At 42.9% G+C, this 22516-nt stretch overlaps 2 protein-coding genes across 3 annotated transcripts in view; one reads left to right on the top strand and one right to left on the bottom strand.

The window, feature by feature from the left end:
- The window catches only part of LOC133664858 (tetratricopeptide repeat protein 21B-like), an 86902-nt gene extending 83459 nt beyond the window's left edge, over nt 1-3443 (top strand). The window contains exon 27 of the mRNA XM_062069834.1: nt 3364-3443. The gene's annotated coding sequence lies outside the window, so the exon portion shown is untranslated. The remainder of the gene's footprint in view (nt 1-3363) is intronic.
- scn1laa (sodium channel, voltage-gated, type I-like, alpha) overlaps nt 1-22516 on the bottom strand; it is a 176159-nt gene that overhangs the window by 3241 nt on the left and 150402 nt on the right. For both annotated transcript variants that reach the window (XM_062069823.1, XM_062069822.1), the window contains 6 exons: nt 19134-19256; nt 14025-14300; nt 13905-13961; nt 13652-13789; nt 397-501; nt 60-330 (listed from right to left, as the gene is read on the bottom strand). In XM_062069823.1, the coding sequence (XP_061925807.1) occupies nt 60-330; nt 397-501; nt 13652-13789; nt 13905-13961; nt 14025-14300; nt 19134-19256 (970 nt within the window). The remainder of the gene's footprint in view (nt 1-59; nt 331-396; nt 502-13651; nt 13790-13904; nt 13962-14024; nt 14301-19133; nt 19257-22516) is intronic.

Below are 22516 nucleotides of genomic sequence, written 5' to 3'. Positions count from 1 at the left end.
ACAAAAGTTGTTAGCGAGGCATGATAGGGAACACCGTAGGAGACGTAAATGGGTCCTACCAATAATCGAGAGAACGACAACGATGAAGTCAAAGACATTCCAACCATTTGTGAAAAAATACTGGCGCAGTGCGATCATTTTCAGCAAACACTCGCCCGTGAAAACGCAAATGAAGACACAGTTGATCCAGCCGAGAATGTCTTTTTTTTCTAATGACTGGTCATCAGTTTCCACCATCATGGTGACCATGTTCAGCCATATTAGAACCATGATCACAACATCGAAGGCTTGTTTGGTGATGATGTCAAATACGTATCCTTGGAACTTGTTCTGAAACCAAACAAAGAACCACAATGGTGATGACGGAGTGAAAGACTAGATGTGAAAGCTACGTACCGAAGGTCTGGGAATTGGCTTTTGTGGCTTCTTTGAGCCCAGCTTTTTCATGGCATTGTAATATTTCTTCTGTTCTTCAGTCATGAAGATGTCTTGGCCTCCAAAGTATAGAGGGGATGAAAGAAAGGTTAAATCACTGCAAAAATAACACTTGACATGAAAAAATATTTCAAAACTACAATGAGACCTTTATGATAGTTGCACAATTTGTACTGCAATGTAGGACATGTCTCTATCCTGGCTGCTCAGTACAATATTAATACATACATATAATACATGTACTCCAGAAAGTGAACTGTGTTTAATCATTGAGCAATATGTAAGACAAGAACACACGTGTCTTTCTTTTTTGATATGCATTGTTATTTATGTATACATGGCAAATAGAAGGTGGCTCACAATCAGGGCTGGTTGGGGGCAGGCATATACATGGTAGTGGTCAGAAATGTGAAGGGGCATCCTGTGTACATGCAGCTACATCATCAGTAGCAACATTACCTTTTTCTTTTAATTTAATTTACGGTATGGGCCTGATTTACTGAGATCCAAATACCACGCACTAAACAGCGTGAGCAATCAATAAAATAGCGTGTACAATTAGTGGGTATGTTGCGTGTGATTTACTGCGTGTGCAATTGTAAAGTGGTGCAAACCGCTTTAATGAGGATTTTGGGTGTATTGGGACTCACTTTTATTTACTGCACATTCATGTTATAATAGACTTAGACTTAGACTTCCTTTTTATTGTCATTCAAATTTGAACTTTACAGCACAGATAAGAACAACATTTCGTTACATAAGCTCATGGTAGTGCAGGATAAAAAAGCAATAAGGTGCATATATAAATAAATAAATATATATAAATAATATATAAATATATATATAAAATAAATATATATAAATAAATAAATAAATCGTACCTGTGGCGTTTTAGGTTTTCAAACATGCAGCAGACATCTACCACTTTTTATGGGCATTATAGAAGCAGAGCCTATATTGGATGCCGTTGGGCCCTGGGGCTGATGCTGTTCTGGGCCCTGGGGCTGATGCTGTTCTAGCCCCCTTTACAGTACTCTCCACTTCGCTCCATGTGGTCAAGACATTGGCCTTGTGTCCATCTGGTGCTCAGCAGATTGAATTGGTGGTATGTCTTTCGGGATGATGACTGTAACCTGCCTCTGTTTGTCTGGGTAGGTCGTCCTCAGGTGCTCCTCTAGTTCCCTTACAGGTACCTTAAGAGTTCAGTTTTTTTCCTTGACAAAGAGGTTTTTGATGAACTTGTGGGATCTCTATAGAAGGCAGTCCTCATTCGCGCTTTCTTTTTATGTTGCCTCCGCAGATATTCTGCTCTTCGTGAAGTTGCAAGGCGTTGTCCAATGTCACTCTGCAGAGCCTCGAGTCCTTTCCCTTCTTTTTCCTCTGCCTTCTTCCACTGCTTTCTCAGTCTTCTTCTTTCTTTCACAAGGCTCTCAATCTCCTGCTGTCTCCTGGACTTGAGTTAGGCTGATGTTTCCTTCTGTGTTATGTGGTTGCTGCTTTGTACTCCAAATCTCTGCTCCATAACAGTAGATGATGTCTCCAATCTTTTCAAGTTTCCTTTTAACATCTTATTTTAGACCTTCAGGAAGACAATGTAGGTCTGTGTTGGTGGTTTCCCACTCCTTTCTCTGCTGCGAAATGTGATTGGGTGGGCACTGGACTGTTGTCCGTCAATGTAACTGTGCCTGATTGAAATCTGTCTGGGGTTCTGATACCCTGTGGACTGTGGAGAATATCCTGCCAATAGGCTTCAATGCGAGGCCCCTCGCTAAGCTCTCCCAAGCACCCTGATGGATCTTGAGACGCTTCTCTGATGTTACCTTACTCCAGCTACAGATGCAGCAGCTTTGTAGCTTGTGACCTGCCAATACGGTTTCTCCGTTAGCGCTGAACTTTTGAGGCATAGTCTATTTTGTTCCAGGGTTTGTTACCATGCGCCCCCGCTCTCGCAGACTCAGGGGGTGTTTTTAATAATAATACATTTTATTTGGTATAGCGCTTTACAGGGTACTCAAAAAGGCTTTACAGGATAAAAATTTAAATATAAAACAGTTCAAAGTAATAATACATAATACAGGAAATATAAAAGCAGTACATAGTAAAATACATAATAACACTGAACATTCCAAGACGGGACATGACAAGACACAGAACACTCATCACAGGTTAAAAGCAGATGTGAAGAGGTGTGTTTTCAGAAGGCTTTTGAAGGTAGGAAGGTGTGAGCGTCACGGATGGGTTTGGGCAGAGAGTTCCAGAGGGTGGGAGCAGCGATGGAGAAGGCTCTGTCATTCCAGGTCCGGAGCTTGGGATGGACGGAGACGGGCAATATTTTCTTCTTGAACTTTTCATAGCATTTGTCGGGTGGATCCAAATAACTGTGTAGTGCCAGAATCCTGCCGACATGAGCAGCTAGCCCATGCCAGTCTTGATGGGGTCTATTCCCTCCTGCCAGCAGTCTCTTCAAGCTGTCACCAAGTCTTTCCTTGGTTGTCAACTGCCCTTTCGCAGTGGTCACTGGCTTAGAGCCAAAATTCAGATTTGCTTAATAGGACTGGATCTTACAATCCCTGATGAGATCATCACATATTGGAAGGACCTTTTTTTAAGTGGGGTTGGAGATATTTCTTGGTGGGATTGGCACTGACCACTAATAGGGTCGTCAAACAACACATCAGTTGAACAATTATAACTGTCACAACTTTCTTCCACATGCTCCAATTTTCCAGATTTTTTTTTATGGTGGGTCAAGGTGTTAGATGGAAACAACTGCATAACCACTATGGCGCCATTACCGCACCAGAGTGGTGAAAAATCAAAACTCTCAAAACTTCTGTGCATATGCTCCAATTTTCCCGCAATTCTTTATGGTGTGTTGGAGTGTTGGTCAAAAATAATAACCTTCTTGCACATGCTCTGATCTTCCAGGAAGTTTTGATGACAGGTCGGGGCATCGGGTGGGACTTGACCACAAGCGTCGTGCATGCCGGCTGACTTGCGTGAACCCCGTCGTGCAAAAAGGTCGAGGGCCCATTCTGCTTGCTGGATCCATACTTGCCAACCCACCAGATTTTTTCGGTACCGAATGAATTATTAATTAATAATTAATAATTAATTAAAACAAAGACACAAGTCATACAATATAATTGTAATCATTTCAATAACCCCCTTGGCCCCTTTGTGAAAAAGTGGTCTGATCCACACCAATGTTACTTCCCAGGTGCGTGCTTGTGCAGATGCTCACTGCTCCCTTGTCCCCCGCAAATGGAAACTCTGTGCAGTACAAAAAATCCAAATCCAACTTAAACTCTAAAGAAAATTAACACATGACAAATTGTTCTGTACGTTTTTCAACAAGTGGTCACAACAGATAAAACAATGATGACGTCAGCCGAGACGTTTTAAAGAGGAGAAGGAGGCGGTCTGCATTAACAATCTTTTTATTGACCAAAACTGATTACGGTCGGCCATAACTATACCAAAATAACATCAGCAAAAAAACGCTAAAAAAAACACAGGTCACTTTCTGTCATAATCACACCAATTATATGTTGTATTAAATGGCTAATGGGTGATGATAAATTACAATTTGATTTTGCTTTTGACAGGATGTGGGCATGGCATGGCGCCAAACTTTGATCTGATGGCTCGCCACATAACATGAAACGTTATTAAGTCGGCTCCACAAGTTTAGATCTTGGTCATAATTGGTAGAAATTATGTTGATGACAGCCTAAAGTACTTGTTCATAGCCATTTGAAGAGAGTGGAACTTGGCGGCAAGATCTGCCCCACGCCATCACCAATCAAACTGTCAATACTTCCCTTTAGATCACCGAATCTTCCTCCAAACTGAGTTAAGGGTTTAAGATCAGGGTCCGATCATGCACGTACAACAATTAAGACCTTTAGCAAATCATTATGTGGAATTAAATGATGGAATGGATTAAGCAAGGAAATCAAACCAAGCACTTACATGATTCAGTTCAAGAGACTGTTCAAACTACAACTACAGGTCTTCTCTTCACAAAGTACAAAGAAAAACAATTATGATAAACATTTGGAACCTTTTTAAAAATATATATATTAATTATTATTTATGTATTTGATATTTGTTTACTTACTTATGGTATATTTTTTTATTATGTATTCAATGTTCTTTTACCAACCGAGAACAAAGAAATGGGATAAAACTGCTATGATATGTAAAAGGGTAGGATTAAATAACTTCTGCTTCTTCCTACTCCTTTTCGGACATGCTGTAATGAAGCAACTGGAAATATATGATGCATCACATTGTAATTGTACGGCATGCATGTTCGAAATAAACTGAAACGGAAATTGAAACCGCCTAAACCAAGGGTGTCAAACTCATGGGGACGGTATAGCTCGGTTGGTAGAGCGGCCGTGCCAGCATCTTGAGGGTTGCAGGTTCGATCCCCGCTTCCGCCATCCTGTCACTGCCGTTGTGTCCTTGGGCAAGACACTTTACCCACCTGCTCCCAGTGCCACCCACACTGGTTTAAATGTAACTTAGATATTGGGTTTCACAATGTAAAGCGCTTTGAGTCACTTGAGAAAAAGCGCTATATAAATGTAATTCACTTCACTTCACTTCATTTTAGCTCAGGGGCCGCACGGTGGAAAATCTATTCCCAGGTGGGCCGGGCAGATAAAATCATGGCATAATAACTTACCTAAACAACTGCGACAACTTCACATTGTTTTCTTTGTTTTACTTAGGCCCAAAATAGAACAGGCACATTCTGAAAATGTACATATCACAAATGTGTTAGGAATTGGTGAGGTGGATCCCAAGGATGCAGAGACGTATTGTGTGTGGACAATAGTTCTTCCTTTTATTAAGGAGAAAACACAAAGTAGCAAAACAAAGGCGATGGTGGTAAACACAAAAAACACATTATGTACAAAAACTACTGAGAGAAACAAAATGCACGAAACTAAAAGCGCTAGACAAGGCTAGGAAAAATACTACATGAAAAAAGTAAACAGAAAAACAAAGTACAAAATAAAAAACGCTAGACAAGGCTAGGAAAAATACTTCATGAAAGAAGTAAACAGAAAAACAAAGTACAAAATAAAAACGCTAAACAAGGCTAGGAAAAATACAGGCAAACCTGAGAAGATAGGCACAAGGCGAACTAGGAAGTTCTCTGGCAAGACCAACAACATGTGCGTCTGTAGCAAGCAGTGACAAACCAAAACAGATTGAGCAAGGAATTACAGATTACCACAGTACCCCCCCTCCCCCTCAATGGACGCCTCCTGGTGGCCTACCTGGCTTGTCTGGGAATCGAATGTAAAAGTCCTTGATTAGGTTTTGGTCAAATATAAGAGATTTTGAAATCCATGACCGTTCTTCCGGGCCGAACCCCTCCCAGTCTACCAGGTATTGGAAACCCCTGCCCCTTCTTCTCACATCCAAATGGTGTTGACTGTAAACGCCGGGTGACCCTCAACCATCCTGGGTGGGGGAGGCGGTACCTCAGGAGGACTGAGCGGGCTGGACGAGACAGGCTTGATGCGGGACACGTGAAACACAGGATGGCACTTGAGAGATTCAGGGAGACAAAGTTTGACTGCAACATGGTTGATGATCTTTATAATAGGAAATGGTCCAATGAATCTGGGAGCCAGTTTACTTGAGTCGGTGGCCAATGCTAGGTCCCGGGACGATAACCAAACCTTCTGTCCCAACTGGTAGTGTGGGGCTGGTGTGCGATGGCGGTTGGCTAAAAGTGAGTTCCTGGCCGATGTTTTTCTTAACGCCGCCCTGGTGTTGCGCCAAGCCTGGTGAGCCTGACGCAGGTGTGCAGTCACGGAAGGTACGTCGGCATTGGGTTGGGTAGATGGAAAAACTGGGGGCTGGAAACCATAGGCGACGTGAATTGGAGACAGACCGGTGGCGGAGCTAATGAGGGAATTGTGGGCGTACTCGATCCATGGGAGATTCTCAGACCAGGTTGAGGGTTGCTGATGACAAGTGCACCGGATGGCCGCCTCCAGGTCTTGGTTGGTCCGCTCTGTCTGTCCATTGGTCTGTGGGTGGTAGCTGGAGGATAGGCTAGGGGAGGCCCCCAGAGACTTGCAGAATGCCCTCCAGACGGCCGAGGAAAACTGTGGCCCTCTGTCGGATACCACGTCAGTGGGGATGCCGTGCAGCCGGAAAACGTGGAGCACTAATAGTTGGGCTGTTTCAAGAGCCGAAGGCAGCTTGGAGGGGGGCACGAAGTGGGCCATCTTCGAGAACCGGTCCACAATGGTCAAGACAGTGTCCTTTCCCCCGTGACAAAGTCCACGGCAATGTGTGACCATGGGCCGGAGGGGATGGGTAATGGGTGTAGCAGTCCTGCTGGAGCCTGGTGGGATGCATTGTTCCGGGCGCAGATCCGACATGCTGCCACAAAAACCTTCGTATCTGCCAGAATGGATGGCCACCAAAAACACTGGGAGAGGACAAAACTGGTGCGACGAATACCTGGATGGCAAGGCATGGCGACCCATGTGCCCAAACCAGAACGCCGGAACGGAGCCGAGGAACCACAAACAACTGACCTGGTGGGCAGCCCCGAGGAGATGTGTCCGATTTCAGGGCCTCCAAGACTTGCCGCTCAATGTCCCACTGGAGTCCACCAAAGATGTGGGTATGGGGAACAATAGGTTCAGGTGAGGAATCTTCAAAGGACGGTGAGTAGAGACGGGACAGGGCATCATGCTTCCCATTCTGAGAACCAGGTCGGAAAGTGATGACAAAATTAAAACGGGTCAGAAACAGTGCCCACCTGGCCTGGCGGGGGTTCAGTCTCTGTGCGGTCCTTAAGTAGAACAAGTTCTTGTGGTCCGTGTAGATGACGAATGGTAGCTCCGCTCCTTCCAACCAATGTCTCCACTCCTGAAGGGCCAAGATGACCGCCAGAAGCTCTCTGTTGCCAATGTCGTAATTTCTCTCCGCAGGGGATAGGCGACGAGAGAAGAAAGCGCAGGGGTGCAACTTCTGGTCGGTGGTAGATTGCTGGGAGAGTACGGCCCCTACGCCTGAATCAGAAGCGTCCACCTCAAGAAAACATTGGAGAGAACGGTTAGGGTAACAAAGAACAGGAGCCGAGGTAAACAATCTTTTCAACCTCAAGAACGAGGAATTGGCTTCGGGTGTCCATTCAAACGGGACCTTAGTAGAAGTTAGCCTCGTAAGTGGCTCAGCGACATGACTAAAATTACGAATAAATCGCCGATAAAAATTTGAGAAGCCCAAGAATCTTTGAAGGTGCTTCTTGGAAACTGGAGTCGGCCAGTCTACCACTGCTTTTACCTTAGCGGGGTCAGGTCTGAGTCTACCCTCCTCTACGATAAAACCTAAGAAAGGAATGGAGGATGAATGAAACTCGCATTTTTCCGCCTTGACGAACAGTTTATTCTCGAGCAATCGTTGAAAGACTAACCGAACCTGCTGCACATGTTCGTCAAATGTCGATGAATAAATTAATATATCGTCCAGGTAAACGAAGAGTCATGTCCAGAAAAATGTCATTAATGAAACCCTGAAAAACACCAGGTGCATTAGTAAGTCCAAATGGCATGACTAGTTACTCAAAATGTCCGAGAGAGGTGGTGAATGCGGTCTTCCATTCGCCCCCTTCACGGATGCGAACTACATGGTACGCGTTGCGTAGATCGAGTTTAGTAAAAAACTTTGCTGACTGTAAGGCGTAAATGCAGAATCAAGGAGTGGAAGTGGATACTTATTCTTAACGGTAATCTGGTTAAGAGCACGGAAATCTATACAAGGCCGTATATTTCAACAAAAAAAAATCCTGCGGCTACAGGAGAGGTCGATGGGCGAATGAGCCCCGCAGCTATTGATGTGTTTATGTATTCCTCTAGTGCTTTGTGTTCGGTGTTTGACACCTTGTACATGCGGGTCGATGGTAAAGCCGCTCTGGCTAGCAAATCGATGCCACAATCGTAGGGTCGGTGGGGGGGAAGAGATAGTGCACAATCCTTGCTAAACACCGCTCTTAAGTCATGGTAGTTAGCGGGCACGTTCGTCAAGTCAATGTCCTCTATCAGGGAGGTAGGTGGCGGAGCGTGAGAACCTACGGCAGAACGAAGACAATGTGTGTGGCAGGTCACACTCCAATTAATAATGGCCGAACGAGGGTCTACATGGACTGTCGGAGCGTCAAGACGCCATGTTGGAACGAGTCAACATGCTGCTAGCCACCGTAGTACCCACCTCGAGCACCGTGCCTGACCAAGCATCCGCCCAGCCTATACAACCCGCTACTACCGGCAACATACGGCTATCCCGACCCGAACGTTTTACCGGAGAAAGGGAAGACGTAAGACAATTTTTGACGAAATGTGAGCTACATTTTGAGCTAAACGCATCCGCTTTCACCTCAGAGCGGGCAAAGGTAGTGTTCGTTATCTCTCACCTGTCTGGCCGTGCGGGCACCTGGGCGACTGCTGAATGGAACCGTCAGACCGCCTCTAGCTCCACATATGCAAACTTTTCCAAATCCGTGAGGCAGATCTTCCAGCGACGACTCCCAGGTAGAGAGGCAGCTAGGTCCCTTTTCAGGCTGCAACAAGGCTCACGACGGGTCGCGGATTACGCGATCGAGTTCCGCACCATGGCCGCCGACTGTGACTGGGGTCCCTCGGCGCTGTTGGACGCTTTCTTCCTGGGGCTCGCGGACGAGATTCGTCACATGATGATCCCGCTGTCACTTCCGACTAATTTGGACGATCTCATCGAGCTGGCGGTGCAGATCGACTTCTGCCTATTGGAGGAGAGGAGGGATCGACGAGGACAAGCCCCACTAAGCAGCCAATCAGCGCCTGCAAGACCTGCCAGAGGTCGCCGTTCTCCTTCGTTGGCAGCAAGCAGAATGCAGCCAAAAGGCCTAACCAACAAATAGACATTCGCGCTCTCATTGACTCCGGAGCAGACGATAATTTTTTGGATTTTGAGTTCATGAGACTTCATAAGATTCCAGTTGTAAAACTGTATGTACCCAAAAGGGTGTATTCTCTAGACGGGCGGCTATTAGCCAGCATTACCCACCAGACCCATCCGCTTAACCTGCGCTTGTCTGGTAATCATTGTGAGACAATAATTTTTTTTATTGTGCCATCTCGGTCCGCGCCCGTCATTCTGGGGTTAACCTGGTTACATAAGTATAACCCGCACATTGATTGGCCTCGTTCGGCCATTATTAATTGGAATGTGACCTGCCACACACATTGTCTTCGTTCTGCCGCAAGTTCTCACACACCACCACCTACCTCCCTAATAGAGGACATAGATTTGACAAATGTGCCGGCTAACTACCATGACTTAAGAGCGGTGTTTAGCAAGGATTGTGCACTATGTCTTCCCCCCCCACCGACCCTACGATTGTGGCATCGATTTGCTAGCCGGAGCGGCTTTACCATCGACCCGTATGTACAAAGTGTCAAACACCGAACTCAAAGCACTAGAAGAATATATAAACACATCAATAGCTGCGGGGCTCATTCGCCCTTCATCTCTCCTGTAGCCGCTGGATTTTTTTTGTTGAAAAAAAGGACAAGTCCCCACGGCCTTGTATAGACTACCGCGCTCTTAACCAGATTACTATCAAGAATAAGTATCCACTTCCACTCCTCGATTCTGCATTTACACCCTTACAGTCAGCAAAATGTTTTACTAAACTCGATCTACGCAACGCTTACCATCTAGTTCGCATCCGAGAGGGGGACAAATGGAAGACTGCATTCAACACCTCTCTCGGACATTTTGAGTATTTAGTAATGCCTTTTGGACTCACTAATGCACCTGGCGTGTTTTAGGGTTTCATTAATGACATTTTTCGGGACATGACAGGTCGGTTTCTTTTCGTTTACCTGGACGATATATTAATTTACTCTTCGACATTTGACGAACATGTGCAGCAGGTTTGGTTAGTCCTTCAACGATTGCTAGAGAATAAACTGTTCGTCTAGGCGGAAAAATGCGAGTTTCATTCATCCTCCATTCCCTTCTTAGGTTTTATCGTAGAGGAGGGTAGACTCAGACCTGACCCAGCTAAGGTAAAAGCAGTGGTAGACTGGCCCACTCCGGTTTCCAAAAAGCACCTTCAGAGATTCTTGGGCTTCTCAAATTTTTATCGGCGATTTATTCTTAATTTTATTCGTGTCGCTGAGCCACTTACGAGACTAACATCTACTAAGGTTCCGTTTGAATGGACACCCGAAGCCAATTCCTCGTTCTTGAGGTTGAAAAGATTGTTTACCTCGGCTCCTGTTCTTTGTTACCCTAACCGTTCTCTCCAATGTTTTCTTGAGGTGGATGCTTCTGATTCAGGCGTAGGGGCCGTACTCTCCCAGCAATCTACCACCGACCAGAAGTTGCACCCCTGCGCTTTCTTCTCCCGTCCCTTATCCCTTGCGGAAAGGAATTACGACATTGGCAACAGGGAGCTTCTGGCGGTCATCTTGGCCCTTCAGGAGTGGAGACATTGGCTGGAAGGGGCGGAGCTACCGTTCATCATCTACACGGACCACAAGAACTTGTCATACTTAAGGACCGCACAGAGACTGAATCCTCGCCAGGCCAGGTGGGCACTGTTTCTAACCCGTTTTCCTTTTATCATCACCTTCCAACCTGGCTCTCAGAATGGGAAGCCTGATCCCCTGTCCCGTCTCTACTCACCGTCTTTTGAGAATTCATCCCCTGTACCAATTGTTCCCCATACCCACATCATTGGGGGACTCCAGTGGGACATCGAGCAGCAAGTCTTGGAGGCCCTGAAATCAGACACATCTCCTCGGGGCTGTCCACCAGGTCGGTTGTTTGTGATTCCTCGGCTCCGTTCCAGCGTTCTGGATTGGGCACATAGGTCGAAGATCGCTTGCCATCCAGGTATTCGTCGCACCTGTTTTGTCTTCTCCCAGCGTTTTTGGTGGCCATCCATTCTGGCAGATACAAAGGCTTTTGTGGCAGCATGTCGGATCTGCGCCCGGAACTAGGCATCCCACCAGGCTCCAGCAGGACTGTTACACCCATTACCCATCCCCTCCCGCCCTTGGTCACACATAGCCGTGGACTTTGTCACGGGGCTGCCCCCCTCCGAGGGAAAAGACACTGTCTTGACCATTATGGACCGGTTCTCGAAGATGGCCCACCTTGTGGCCCTCCCCAAGCTGCCTTCTGCTCTTGAAACAGCCCAACTATTAGTGCTCCACGCTTTCCGGCTGCACGGCATCCCCACTGATGTGGTATCCGACAGAGGCCCACAGTTCTCCTCAGCAGTCTGGAGGGCATTCTGCAAGTCTCTGGGGGCCTCCCGTAGCCTATCCTCCGGCTACAACCCACAGAGCAATGGACAGACAGAGCGGACCAACCAAGACCTGGAGGCGGCACCTGTCATTAGCAACCCTCAACCTGGTCTGAGAATCTCCCATGGATTGAATACGCCCACATCTAACCAACCCAACGCTGACGTACCATCCGTAACTGCACACCTGCGTCGGGCTCACCAGGCATGGCGCAACACCAGGGCGGCATTAAAGAGAACATCGGCCAGGAACCAACTTTTAGCCAACCGCCATCGCACACCAGCCCCTCACTACCAGTTGGGACAGAAGGTTTGGTTATCGTCCCGGGACCTACCACTAGCCACCGACTCAAGGAAACTAGCTCCCAGATTTATTGGACCATTTCCTATTGTGAAGATCATCAACCGCGTTGCAGTCAAGCTCCGTCTTCCTGAATCTCTCAAGTGCCATCCTGTGTTTCACGTGTCCCGCATCAAGCCTGTCGCATCCAGCCCGCTCAGTCCTCCTGAGGTACCGCCTCCTCCACACAGGCTGGTTGAGGGTCACCCGGTGTTTACAGTCAACACCATCCTGGATGTGAGAAGAAGGGGCAGGGGTTTCCAATACCTGGTAGACTGGGAGGGGTACGGCTTTCTAGATCGCTTATAATCGACCAAGATTTGATCAAGGAATTTTACATTCGATTCCCAGACAAGCCAGGTAGGCCGCCAGGAGGCGTCCGTTGAAGGGGGGGTACTGTGGTAATCTCTGTACACCTGTTCAATCTCTCTCTCGTCCACAGTGTGGGGTGCAGCTGGCGCGAGGCAGCAGCACACACCTGAGGACAATTAGTGGCAGCTTATTTAACCTGGCTGCTGACAACATGTGAGCGCCGGAACTTTGTCACTGCTTGCAACCTGTTGGTCTTGCCAGAGAACTCACTAGTTCGTCGTGTGCCATTCTTCTCAGGTTTGCCGGTATTATTCCTAGCCTTGTCTAGCGTTTTTATTTTGTACTTTGTTTATCTATTTACTTCTTTTATGAAGTATGTTTTCCTAGCCTTGTCTAGCGTTGTTATTTTGTACTTTGTTTTTCTATTAACTTCTTTCATGAAGTATTTTTCCTAGCTTTGTCTAGCGCTTTTAGTTTTGTGTTTTTTTCTCATAGTAGTTTTTTACATGGTGTGTTTTTTTTGTGTTCACCACCATCGCCCTTGTTTTGCTACTTTGTGCTTTCTCCTAAATAAAAGGAAGAACAATTGTATACACTTTACGTCTCTGCATTCTTGGGATCCACCTCACCAATTCCTAACAGTGGCACCTTTATCGCTGCCTTGTGGTGCAAAATAACAGTCAGAACTTTCTTCCACATGCTCCAATCTACCTGAAACTTTTGATGGTGGGTCAGGGTATCGGGTGGGACGTGACCGCATGTCATGTGTGCCGGCCGACTCACGTAAACCATGAGGTGAAAGAGGGTCGAGGTTCCGTTCAACGCTGCTCGCAGCTTTATTTATATTTGCATTTTCTCCTGCCAGTGTTATGGTCGTTCTGATAATCAGCATATAGTCTGCATATTTTCAAGATGTATATTTATATTCACGCTAAATGGAGTGTGCTCTTTATTTTGCTAGTAGATCAGCTTTGCGTGTGCTATCAAGTTTGCACATGTTTTAATACATGCAAACCCTTAGTAGATCAGGCCCAATGTGTACAGCACGAGGTAGCAAAATATGCAATAGATGTACCGTGACACTCCTACTGGCGACTGATTGAATTTCCAGTATTTCCTTGGAAGAAATGACATGTTTTCCCGAATCGATTGTTTTCCTCTTATCGGTTGCTCTACAAGTCAAAATCATGCAGTACATGTCGTTAGAAAAATGAAATACTTATCTTTCTCTTTTGCTGATTGAAATTGTCTATTATGACACCAATGAAGAGATTAAGTGTGAAGAAAGCTCCGAATATGATGAAAACAACAAAATACAGATACATCTTCAGGTTCCTCTCATATTCGGGCTGTTCTTCAGGCTGCAATAGTACAAGACAAAATATGATCGTAGTACATTAATGACCTTTAGTTTTTGGTCCTGAACAACAACCGTAGGAATGGTAAAAGCGAAGGCTAAATATAAAATGCACTTACCTTGTTTGGGGAGTCTACAGCAGCATACATGATGTCCGTCCAACCCTTGAAAGTAGCCTGTGTATATAATAGGCAAATTAGACATTTCATTTAGGATGGTGAGGTATGGATTTTACTCACCACTTGCAGCAGTGCGAGGTAACCCATGCCTACGTTGTCAAAGTTGATTTTAACATTCTTCCAACGAGCTGCCTCCTTGCCCAAGCCCAGACATTGTGTCTTGTTCTTCACCTCCCAAGGCGGAAAATTCTCATCTGTAGATCTGTTGAGACAGTGGTAGTACTTTCCCGCAAACAGGTTGACTCCCATGATGCTGAAGATGAGCCAGAAGATGAGGCACACCAACAGTACATTGAAGATGGATGGAATAGCCCCCAGCAGGGCATTGACCACCACCTGCACGACATCAAATACACCAACATTACCTGTCACATTTTTATTTGCAGTCCATTCAAAAACCTAAAAACTATTTTCTTCAAATAAATTTCAAAGCATGCAGCATTTCATTAGCTGGCATGCATCAATGTTCACAAATCCATTTGGTAATGTACTTGTAGCCACGCTGATTGTAATGTCACCAAGGGCCTGTTTGACTACGCTCCAAACACCACGTGGTAATCAGCGTGTGTACTAGTGGTAAATGGCACTCAAAATGCCCACTAACGCTGCATATGCAATTCAAAAGTGGCGCCTTATCTAAATGAGGATTTTGCGTGCATGCGGAGCTTTTAGCACTCATTTACTGCCCGTTCATTTTAGCAGCAGTCCTGCACTGCATCTACATTTACACCACTGTTTTGTTCTTTTTCACCACTGAAGGTGCATGGGAGGAGGCTGCACTTACTCCACGTCAAACACAAACATGCATCCTTGAAGAATTTTTTTTCATACAAGAAATATTTCAATAATATATTCTATGTGGGGGAAAAAAATTTATGTCAATAAAAAACACTAAAGGACACAAAAACGCATCAATTGAAATGAGTTTTAATCAGCCCCTTATGTCCTCCAGCAGCTATAAAATGATGAAGCTAAATAGATATGTCTAATAGTTTTTTATTTCTCACCATCAAAATAGGATGACACTCACGTATGATGCAGGATGTTTGTGTGTCCATCACCAAACACCATCTTTGCAGCACAAGCACTGATCTTACTGTCAGTTTGCACATCCTTCTGACAAGTGCTAAATATTGCTCCCAAGAACGATGAGTGTTGATAAATCACATTGCGCGTGCTAAATAACTACACTTGCATTTTCTCCTTGTGGGCGTTTCGATGATTAGCATATATTTTGCATATTAAAGAAGACAGGCGCAAAACGGATGGCACACCTTATTCTGCTTACTTAAAAGACACAATCCACTTTGCATATGTTTAGTAGATCAGCTTTGTGTATGCTATCACGTCTTTTAGTACACAAACTTTGTGTAAATCAGGGCCTCAGCGCGTGCTGTTACACACGGGAAGGATAACACTTCACACCATTTGACGTGTTTACGGCAGCACAAATGTTGAAAGAGCTATATTGGACCAAAAATCCAGAAAACAAATCTGTCTGGAGCTGCAAAAATTGAAAAGTCTTATATACAAACGTAAGTCTTATCATGAAGGCAACACATGACGTAAGTGTCTATATTAGCTATAATAGCCTACTATCAAATGACTATGTGTCGCAGGCTGAAGCAAATCATCGTTGACAGAAATTTAATATTTATTCTACACATTTTTACACAATTAGAAACCATTAGTAAATCAGAGGCTACTCAGAAGGTGAGATAACTTCTGAAAATGACTGGCTTTTAATGACTAAAGGTATAGATGTGTGTGTCCAAGTTAAGGCTGTCTTCTTCTAATGGATTTATTACAATCTTTGACAAGCTAGGTAATGTTTGCTCTGGTCTGGAACAACATGGCACACAAACAACTATCAGAAATTACATACAGATAATGTGTCATGAGACATGCAAATATAAATTATATACAAAGAGGATAAAAGTCAAGGATATTAAATGATCCCAAATATAGCTACAAATGAGGCATAATGATGCAATATGTACATACAGCTAGCCTAAATAGCATGTTAGCATTTATTAGCTTGCCTGATTAGCACTCTAACAAGTCAATAACATCAACAAAGCTCACCTTTGTGCATTCAGGCACAGCATAAAACTTTTGGTGGACAAAATTAAATTATACCAAACACACATTCGGTATATTTGCACAAAGTTGACCGATACCAGACATGTGTCAAATTGGCCCTCCTTATCATTGCAAATAATAAAATAACACTTCCATCCATTTGTGCTGTAAGAAATGTCGTTTGTGGCGTTACGGTTTGAAAGTTGTTCTAAAATACATTTTTTGACTAGTGATGTCATCCACCTTGTCAAAATCTCCCTAAATTTGTTTTATTACTTTGTGCTGCATTTTCTTGTGTCTATTAAATGTTTTTTACGTTATTGAAAAAAATAAATGCAGCACAAATGCACCACAAAGGTCTGGGACAAGTTTGGGGAGATGTTGGTTATGAATAGTAGAGTGTTAATAATATCAAAACTATAATAGACATAAAACATACAAAATTACAGCACAAACAAATGGGACAAGTATAGGGAGATTTTGACATGGTTTGGGGGACTGTTCATGAATAATTGCACGTCAATAACATAAAAAGTATAAAAAGTTCACATAAAAACTAGAGTAGTTAGACACAGACCAGCACAAATGTAGGACAAAGGAATGGGATAAGTGGAGAGATTCTGACAAGGTTGGGGGCTGCTTATGAATAATAACACATTGATGAAAAAGGTTAAAATAAAAAACTGCAATATTTAGACCAAAAAAGACAGCAAAAACCATCACAAATATAGCACACATGTTTGGGACCAGCTTAAAATAACCAAAAAGAGCTAATACTGTGTCTGTGTTACGTGGCATCAATGTAGAAATAAAGTGTAGCGCTTGTTTATACGTCAGCAGCCTGATTTGTAGAAATGACCTTGAACTGTGAAATGCGGTGGAAAGTCCACGGGCAGGACCGGCCCGTGGCATAGGCCGTATAGGCAAATGCTAAGGGCGCCGTCCATCAGGGGGCGCCACGCCAGTGCCACAAATGTTGGAGAAAAAAAAAAGAAAAAAAAGTTGGTACTATTATTTCTAAATACAAAAAATAATCCCACGTTAATTAAAATGCAAAGTAAAGCCTATTTAATAGAAATATTATTTGTTACAACATTTGTTACAACGTGGCTGTTTTTTAATTTGAGCACTGCTGTGATTCGGTTAAAGATAATCATAACATAACATTCTCATATAACATGTTAATTTGCTTTCTTCAAGTAAAAAAAAAGGTCAAAGACAAAGTTATTCTGTTATATACACTTCACTGCCGATGTGTGTGTGGGGGGGCACCTAAAATCTTGCCTAGGGCGCCAGATTGGTTAGGGCCAGGCCTGTCCACGGAAACCATACACAGTAGTTCCTGGAACTAAAGCTGTCAGGAACTTCAAGTTCTTGAACTATTGGAGGAAAAGGGCCCATAGCGACTACACACAATAACACACATGTACTGTATGTATCATGATCAATAATGTAATAACACACATGACGTACTGTATGTATCATGATCAATATTGTAATAACACACATGACGTACTGTATGTATCATGATCAATATTGTAATAACACACATGACGTACTGTATGTATCATGATCAATATTGTAATAACACACATGACGTGCTGCGTGCATCATGATCAATATTAAAGTGAGCCACTCCATGGACACTTGTTGGTCGAGTCCAGTTGGCCGGAGACGTTTCCTTTGACTTTGGGTAAGCACTTTATTTATGTGGAAATAGCTTGGTTCCATATTTCCGTCTGCTGCAACGTCTCACTCTTCCTTCTAGAAGCAGCAGTATACTCAGCTTCAAAAGTATAAGGTTGTGAATCCTCATTTGTCCAAAAATAGTCACCTTCCTTGTCTGCTACCAAAGTCTGCCATGATTAGAAAACACTGGTGTTTGATTCCAGAAGTAGGAACACACATGTTGTGTAAGTCAGACATGTGCTGCTATGGAAACACAAATCAATGCGCGGAATAAATCCATTCCGTAAATGATTAAAATTATCAAAATACGGTAAATATTGACCATATTACTTTTTGTTATAAACGTGTCTGTTACTACATTATATATAGTCTTGCTCTGTGTATATATTTTTGTTATAAACGTGTCTGTTACTACATTATACTGTATATAGTCTTGCTCTGTGTATATATTTTTGTTATAAACATGTCTCTTATTACATTATATATAGTCTTGCTCTGTGTATATAAAATGTTGCTAGAGGGTTTTGAAGTTGTTTTAGAGAACTTTGAAGGCTACAACGGTGACTCCTATTAGCCGCTTCTTTCAAGTGTTTTTTTTAAATCGTAAAAAAAAAAAAAAAAGACGTGTGTTCTTGTCTCTCATAATGATTGTGAATGATAGGCAACATTCCAAAAAAAGTGCAGTTCCACTTTTACAACATAAAATAAAAAATCATTTTTTCGATCCCCCTTTTTTATTTACTTTTTCATTTAATAATATGTCTTACCTTATACACACACCATAATAATACTCCTATGTTGAAGCACAGTACAATCCATCAAGCGGTGTGGCTTCATAGCTTACCAAAGTCCTACTAAAACATTTTGATACCTTTTTGAGCGCCATGTGTGTAATGTTCTATATTTTCAATGGAACATATAACATTTTGGTGTTGTTTACTTGAGTCATTTTGCAGTCTACACATATCTCTTATGTGTGACTGCCATCTACTGGTCACACTTGTCATTACACAGTACCAAATAAAATTGCTTCGAAGTCAGTAAGCACAACCAGAATTATTCCGTACATTAGGCGCACTGTCAAGTTTTGAGAAGAAAAAAATATTTTAAGTGCCCCTTATAGTCCGGAAAATACAGCAACTATATTTTCTGCTTCTGTTGACATGTGCCAACCAACCAACCAACTGGCTAACTAGCTGGCTAGCTAGCTATGAATGGCAATCAATTACTGCCACAGAGGAAAATAAAAAAATATGTTTTTCTGTTTTGGATCCCGCAGTCTTTCAATCTTAACTGTAATATACATCCTGTACTCTAATTGTCGACTTTGTAAAGCAACAAAGTTAGTGGGAAAGGGTTTTTCATTGGCCAAATCAAATATCAAAATACATAACTTACCCTCATACCCTCAAACCTCGACAGGGCTCTGAGGGGCCTCAAGGCTCGCAGGGTTCTCAGAGACTTGATGGCACCAAGTTCAGCTAATCCCATTGCATTGGCTGTCAGACTGACCAGTGAAACCTGGAATGCATACATTACCACAGTCACAATACAGACAAAATAGACACGCACTTTGAATCACCTTTTCCAAGGAAGATAGCATACTTTGGAATGCCTCCAGAATCCAACATCTAGCAAACATACTAAAAAAAAACGGGCTATATACGTTACTGTGGAGCAAAATTCACATCAAAGCATACAGATACATATTACCTAGACCACAATTACCGTATTTTCAGGACCATAAGGCGCACCGGATTATAAGGCGTACTGCTGATGAATAGTCAATTTTCGATCTTTTTTCATATGTAAGGCGCACCGGATTATAAGGCGCATTAAAGGAGTCATATTATTATGATTATTTTCCAAAAGTAAAAGACTTCCTTGTGGTCTACTACCATGTGATGGTGGTTCTTTGCTCAAAATGTTGCATAGATGATGTTTTACACATCATCTTTTTTTTAGAGTTAGAGTTTGAGTTTATTTCGAACATGCAAGCATACAACATGATACATCACAATTTCCAGTTTCTCTTTTCAACATGTTCGAAAAGGAGTAGGAAGAAGCAGAGCTTATTTAACCCTACCCCTTTTCGTTACATAACAGTTGCTGAAACTTTTTTATTCACTTCCTGTTCTCAATTTATTCACAATAACTCCATAGGTAATCACAATAAAAATAAATAAATAAATAATAGTAAGAATTTAATAATAATAATTGGTGAAGTAAGTCATATTTCATGTGATGAGATAAGTAAGATTACTTTAAGAATGAATGAACGGATGGATGAAATAAATTGAGAATGTTTGTCATGGTTCTTCTTCTTTGTACTTTGTAAACACTTTAAGTTTGAAGAGTTTCTTGAAGTGGATCATATTAGTACATTGTTTGATTGCTTTGCTTAATCCATTCCATAATTTAATTCCACATACTGATATACTGAAGGTCTTAAGTGTTGTACGTGCGTACAAATGTTTTAAATTACAATTTTCTCTAAGATTATATTTCTCCTCTTTTGTTGAGAAGAATTGTTGTATATTTTGGGTAGCAGGTTATAGTTTGCTTTGTGCATAATTTTAGCTGTTTGCAAATTCACTATGTCGTGGAATTTCAGTATCTTTGATTCAATAAATAAAGGATTTGTATGTTCTCTATATTCAACATTATGTATTATTCTAACTGATCTTTTTTGTAACACCGTTAATGAATGAAGTGTACTTTTGTAATTATTTCCCCATATTTCTACACAGTAGCTCAGATATGGTAACACTTTCTGACAGTCTCTTCAGGATGCACCGTTTTGTGGGCGGTCTTATTTACGTGCCTCCACTTGGACAGCGTCTTCTCCCCGTCATCTTTGATGTAGCGGTGTAGCGTGCAAGGACGGGTGTGGAAGACGTGTCAAAAGACTGAGCTAACTGTTTTAATGACATGGGACTAGGATGTTCATATATTCTCCTTTTAGATGAAAAATGTCTTAGAATCCTTGCGAAGAAACGGGGTGGTTGAGTGGGGGTGGGGGTAAACAAAAACTTTTCGTGTCGTTCTCGTGTCCTAAATGGCTGTCAAAGTGTCCCAACTTGACGGATTATATCCTCAGTCATCTACTTATCAGGTGAGAGGCATGATTTATGATCTACAATAAACTTACAGGGAGCAGGGAAGTGAGGAAGCAGCAGACCACTGGATGATGTCAACATAGGGACACACGGAAGTGATAACGTCGCCGCTATAAATAATTTGTCTGCGTTAGCGCTTATAATAACAATATCACTCATACTTGGTTAATATTCAAGTCACAAAATGTAAATTAAGTAAATTGGCGCTTTTTTAATGGTTATTTAGCAGATTTTATGGGCGGAATAGTGGAACTCCCATTGGCTCAGCTGTAAGCAGACTTTTACATAAGTTTATTCAGTATTTAAAATGCATTTTAAAAAATCCATCCATCATGTCTTTCATAATAGTTGTTGCCACTGAAAACAAGGATTCTACAAACCATGGCTCCAAGTGTGGAAGACAGCAGCATCACTCCAGATGTCAAGACTGCCATTAGAGAGGACCTGAATCCCAAATACACGTCACCCCCTACTCTCCAGGACTACCCCCTACTCTACAGGACTACCTTCACAGATCTACTGCCCTGGATCCCAGGTTCAAGTGCCTGTCTCACATGGACCCTGCCCTACGCCAGAGGACATGCAGTGACCTTACCACTGAGATTGGGAGCAGTCAGGGCACTGAAGACTGTTATGAGGTAAATAAAAATAATATTATTTAAAAATGATCAATTTAAACCTAAATAAATTAGTTTTTCCAGTAATAATGGCTTTTATTAAATGTTTTTGCCACATTTTTCATGTCTACGAAACATGAAAATAAATAACAAGTTGAATTAATCAACGCATTTTTGTATGCAGGGTCGAGCTGCAGAGCCAACAGGAGCAAACTTGGACACATCTCCTCCACCATAGAAGTCGGCGATGGCAGAGCTTTGCCAGTTTGGACATGGACAGCAAGACACTTGCTGACATCATCAAAGAAAAGGTGGCATCCTACCTGGCAGCAAGCGGCATTACAGTAGATGGTGATCCACTGACATGGTGGACAAGCAATGAGTGTAAATACCCTCATATTGCCAAGATGCTATCTCGCTGCGCCAGGTTCTTCAGTTCCTTCCCAGAGAGAGTTGCCAACAGTGACTGCACACTCTCTCCACACAATGTACACATCCTTGTCTTTTTCAAACCACAAGCTCAGGTATGCTTTGCTTTCTTTCTTGTATTCTTCTTTGAGATGTGGACATAGACTTTATTTCACTATCCATGTTTCAAGGAAGATGATGTGCCTTCTTATGTTGCAATTTTAAGTTGTTTTTTTATTCATGGTCATTGGTCCAAGTTTAAAGAAAGGAGATATGCCTTTTTATGTTGCACTTTGTTTTACATTAATTATGTTAAAACGAAGATATTATGCCTTGTGCACTTTAAGTTGATTTGATATATTTTAATTTAATAATTTAAAAGTGAGGCAGCACGGTGGGACAGGGGTTAGTGCATGTGCCTCACAATACGAAGGTCCTGAGTAGTCCTGAGTTCAATCCCGGGCTCCGGATCTTTCTGTGTGGAGTTTGCATGTTATCCCTGTGACTGTGTGGGTTCCCTACGGTCCGGGTACTCCAGCTTCCTCCCACCTCCAAAGACATGCACCTGGGGATAGGCCCCTCCCACCTCCAAAGACATGCACCTGGGGATAGGCCCCTCCCACCTCCAAAGACATGC

The sequence above is a fragment of the Entelurus aequoreus genome, linkage group LG14 (genome assembly GCF_033978785.1).
Source record: "Entelurus aequoreus isolate RoL-2023_Sb linkage group LG14, RoL_Eaeq_v1.1, whole genome shotgun sequence".
Taxonomy (NCBI): Eukaryota; Metazoa; Chordata; class Actinopteri; order Syngnathiformes; family Syngnathidae; genus Entelurus; species Entelurus aequoreus.
This window is presented reverse-complemented; position numbering and strand designations above follow the sequence as displayed.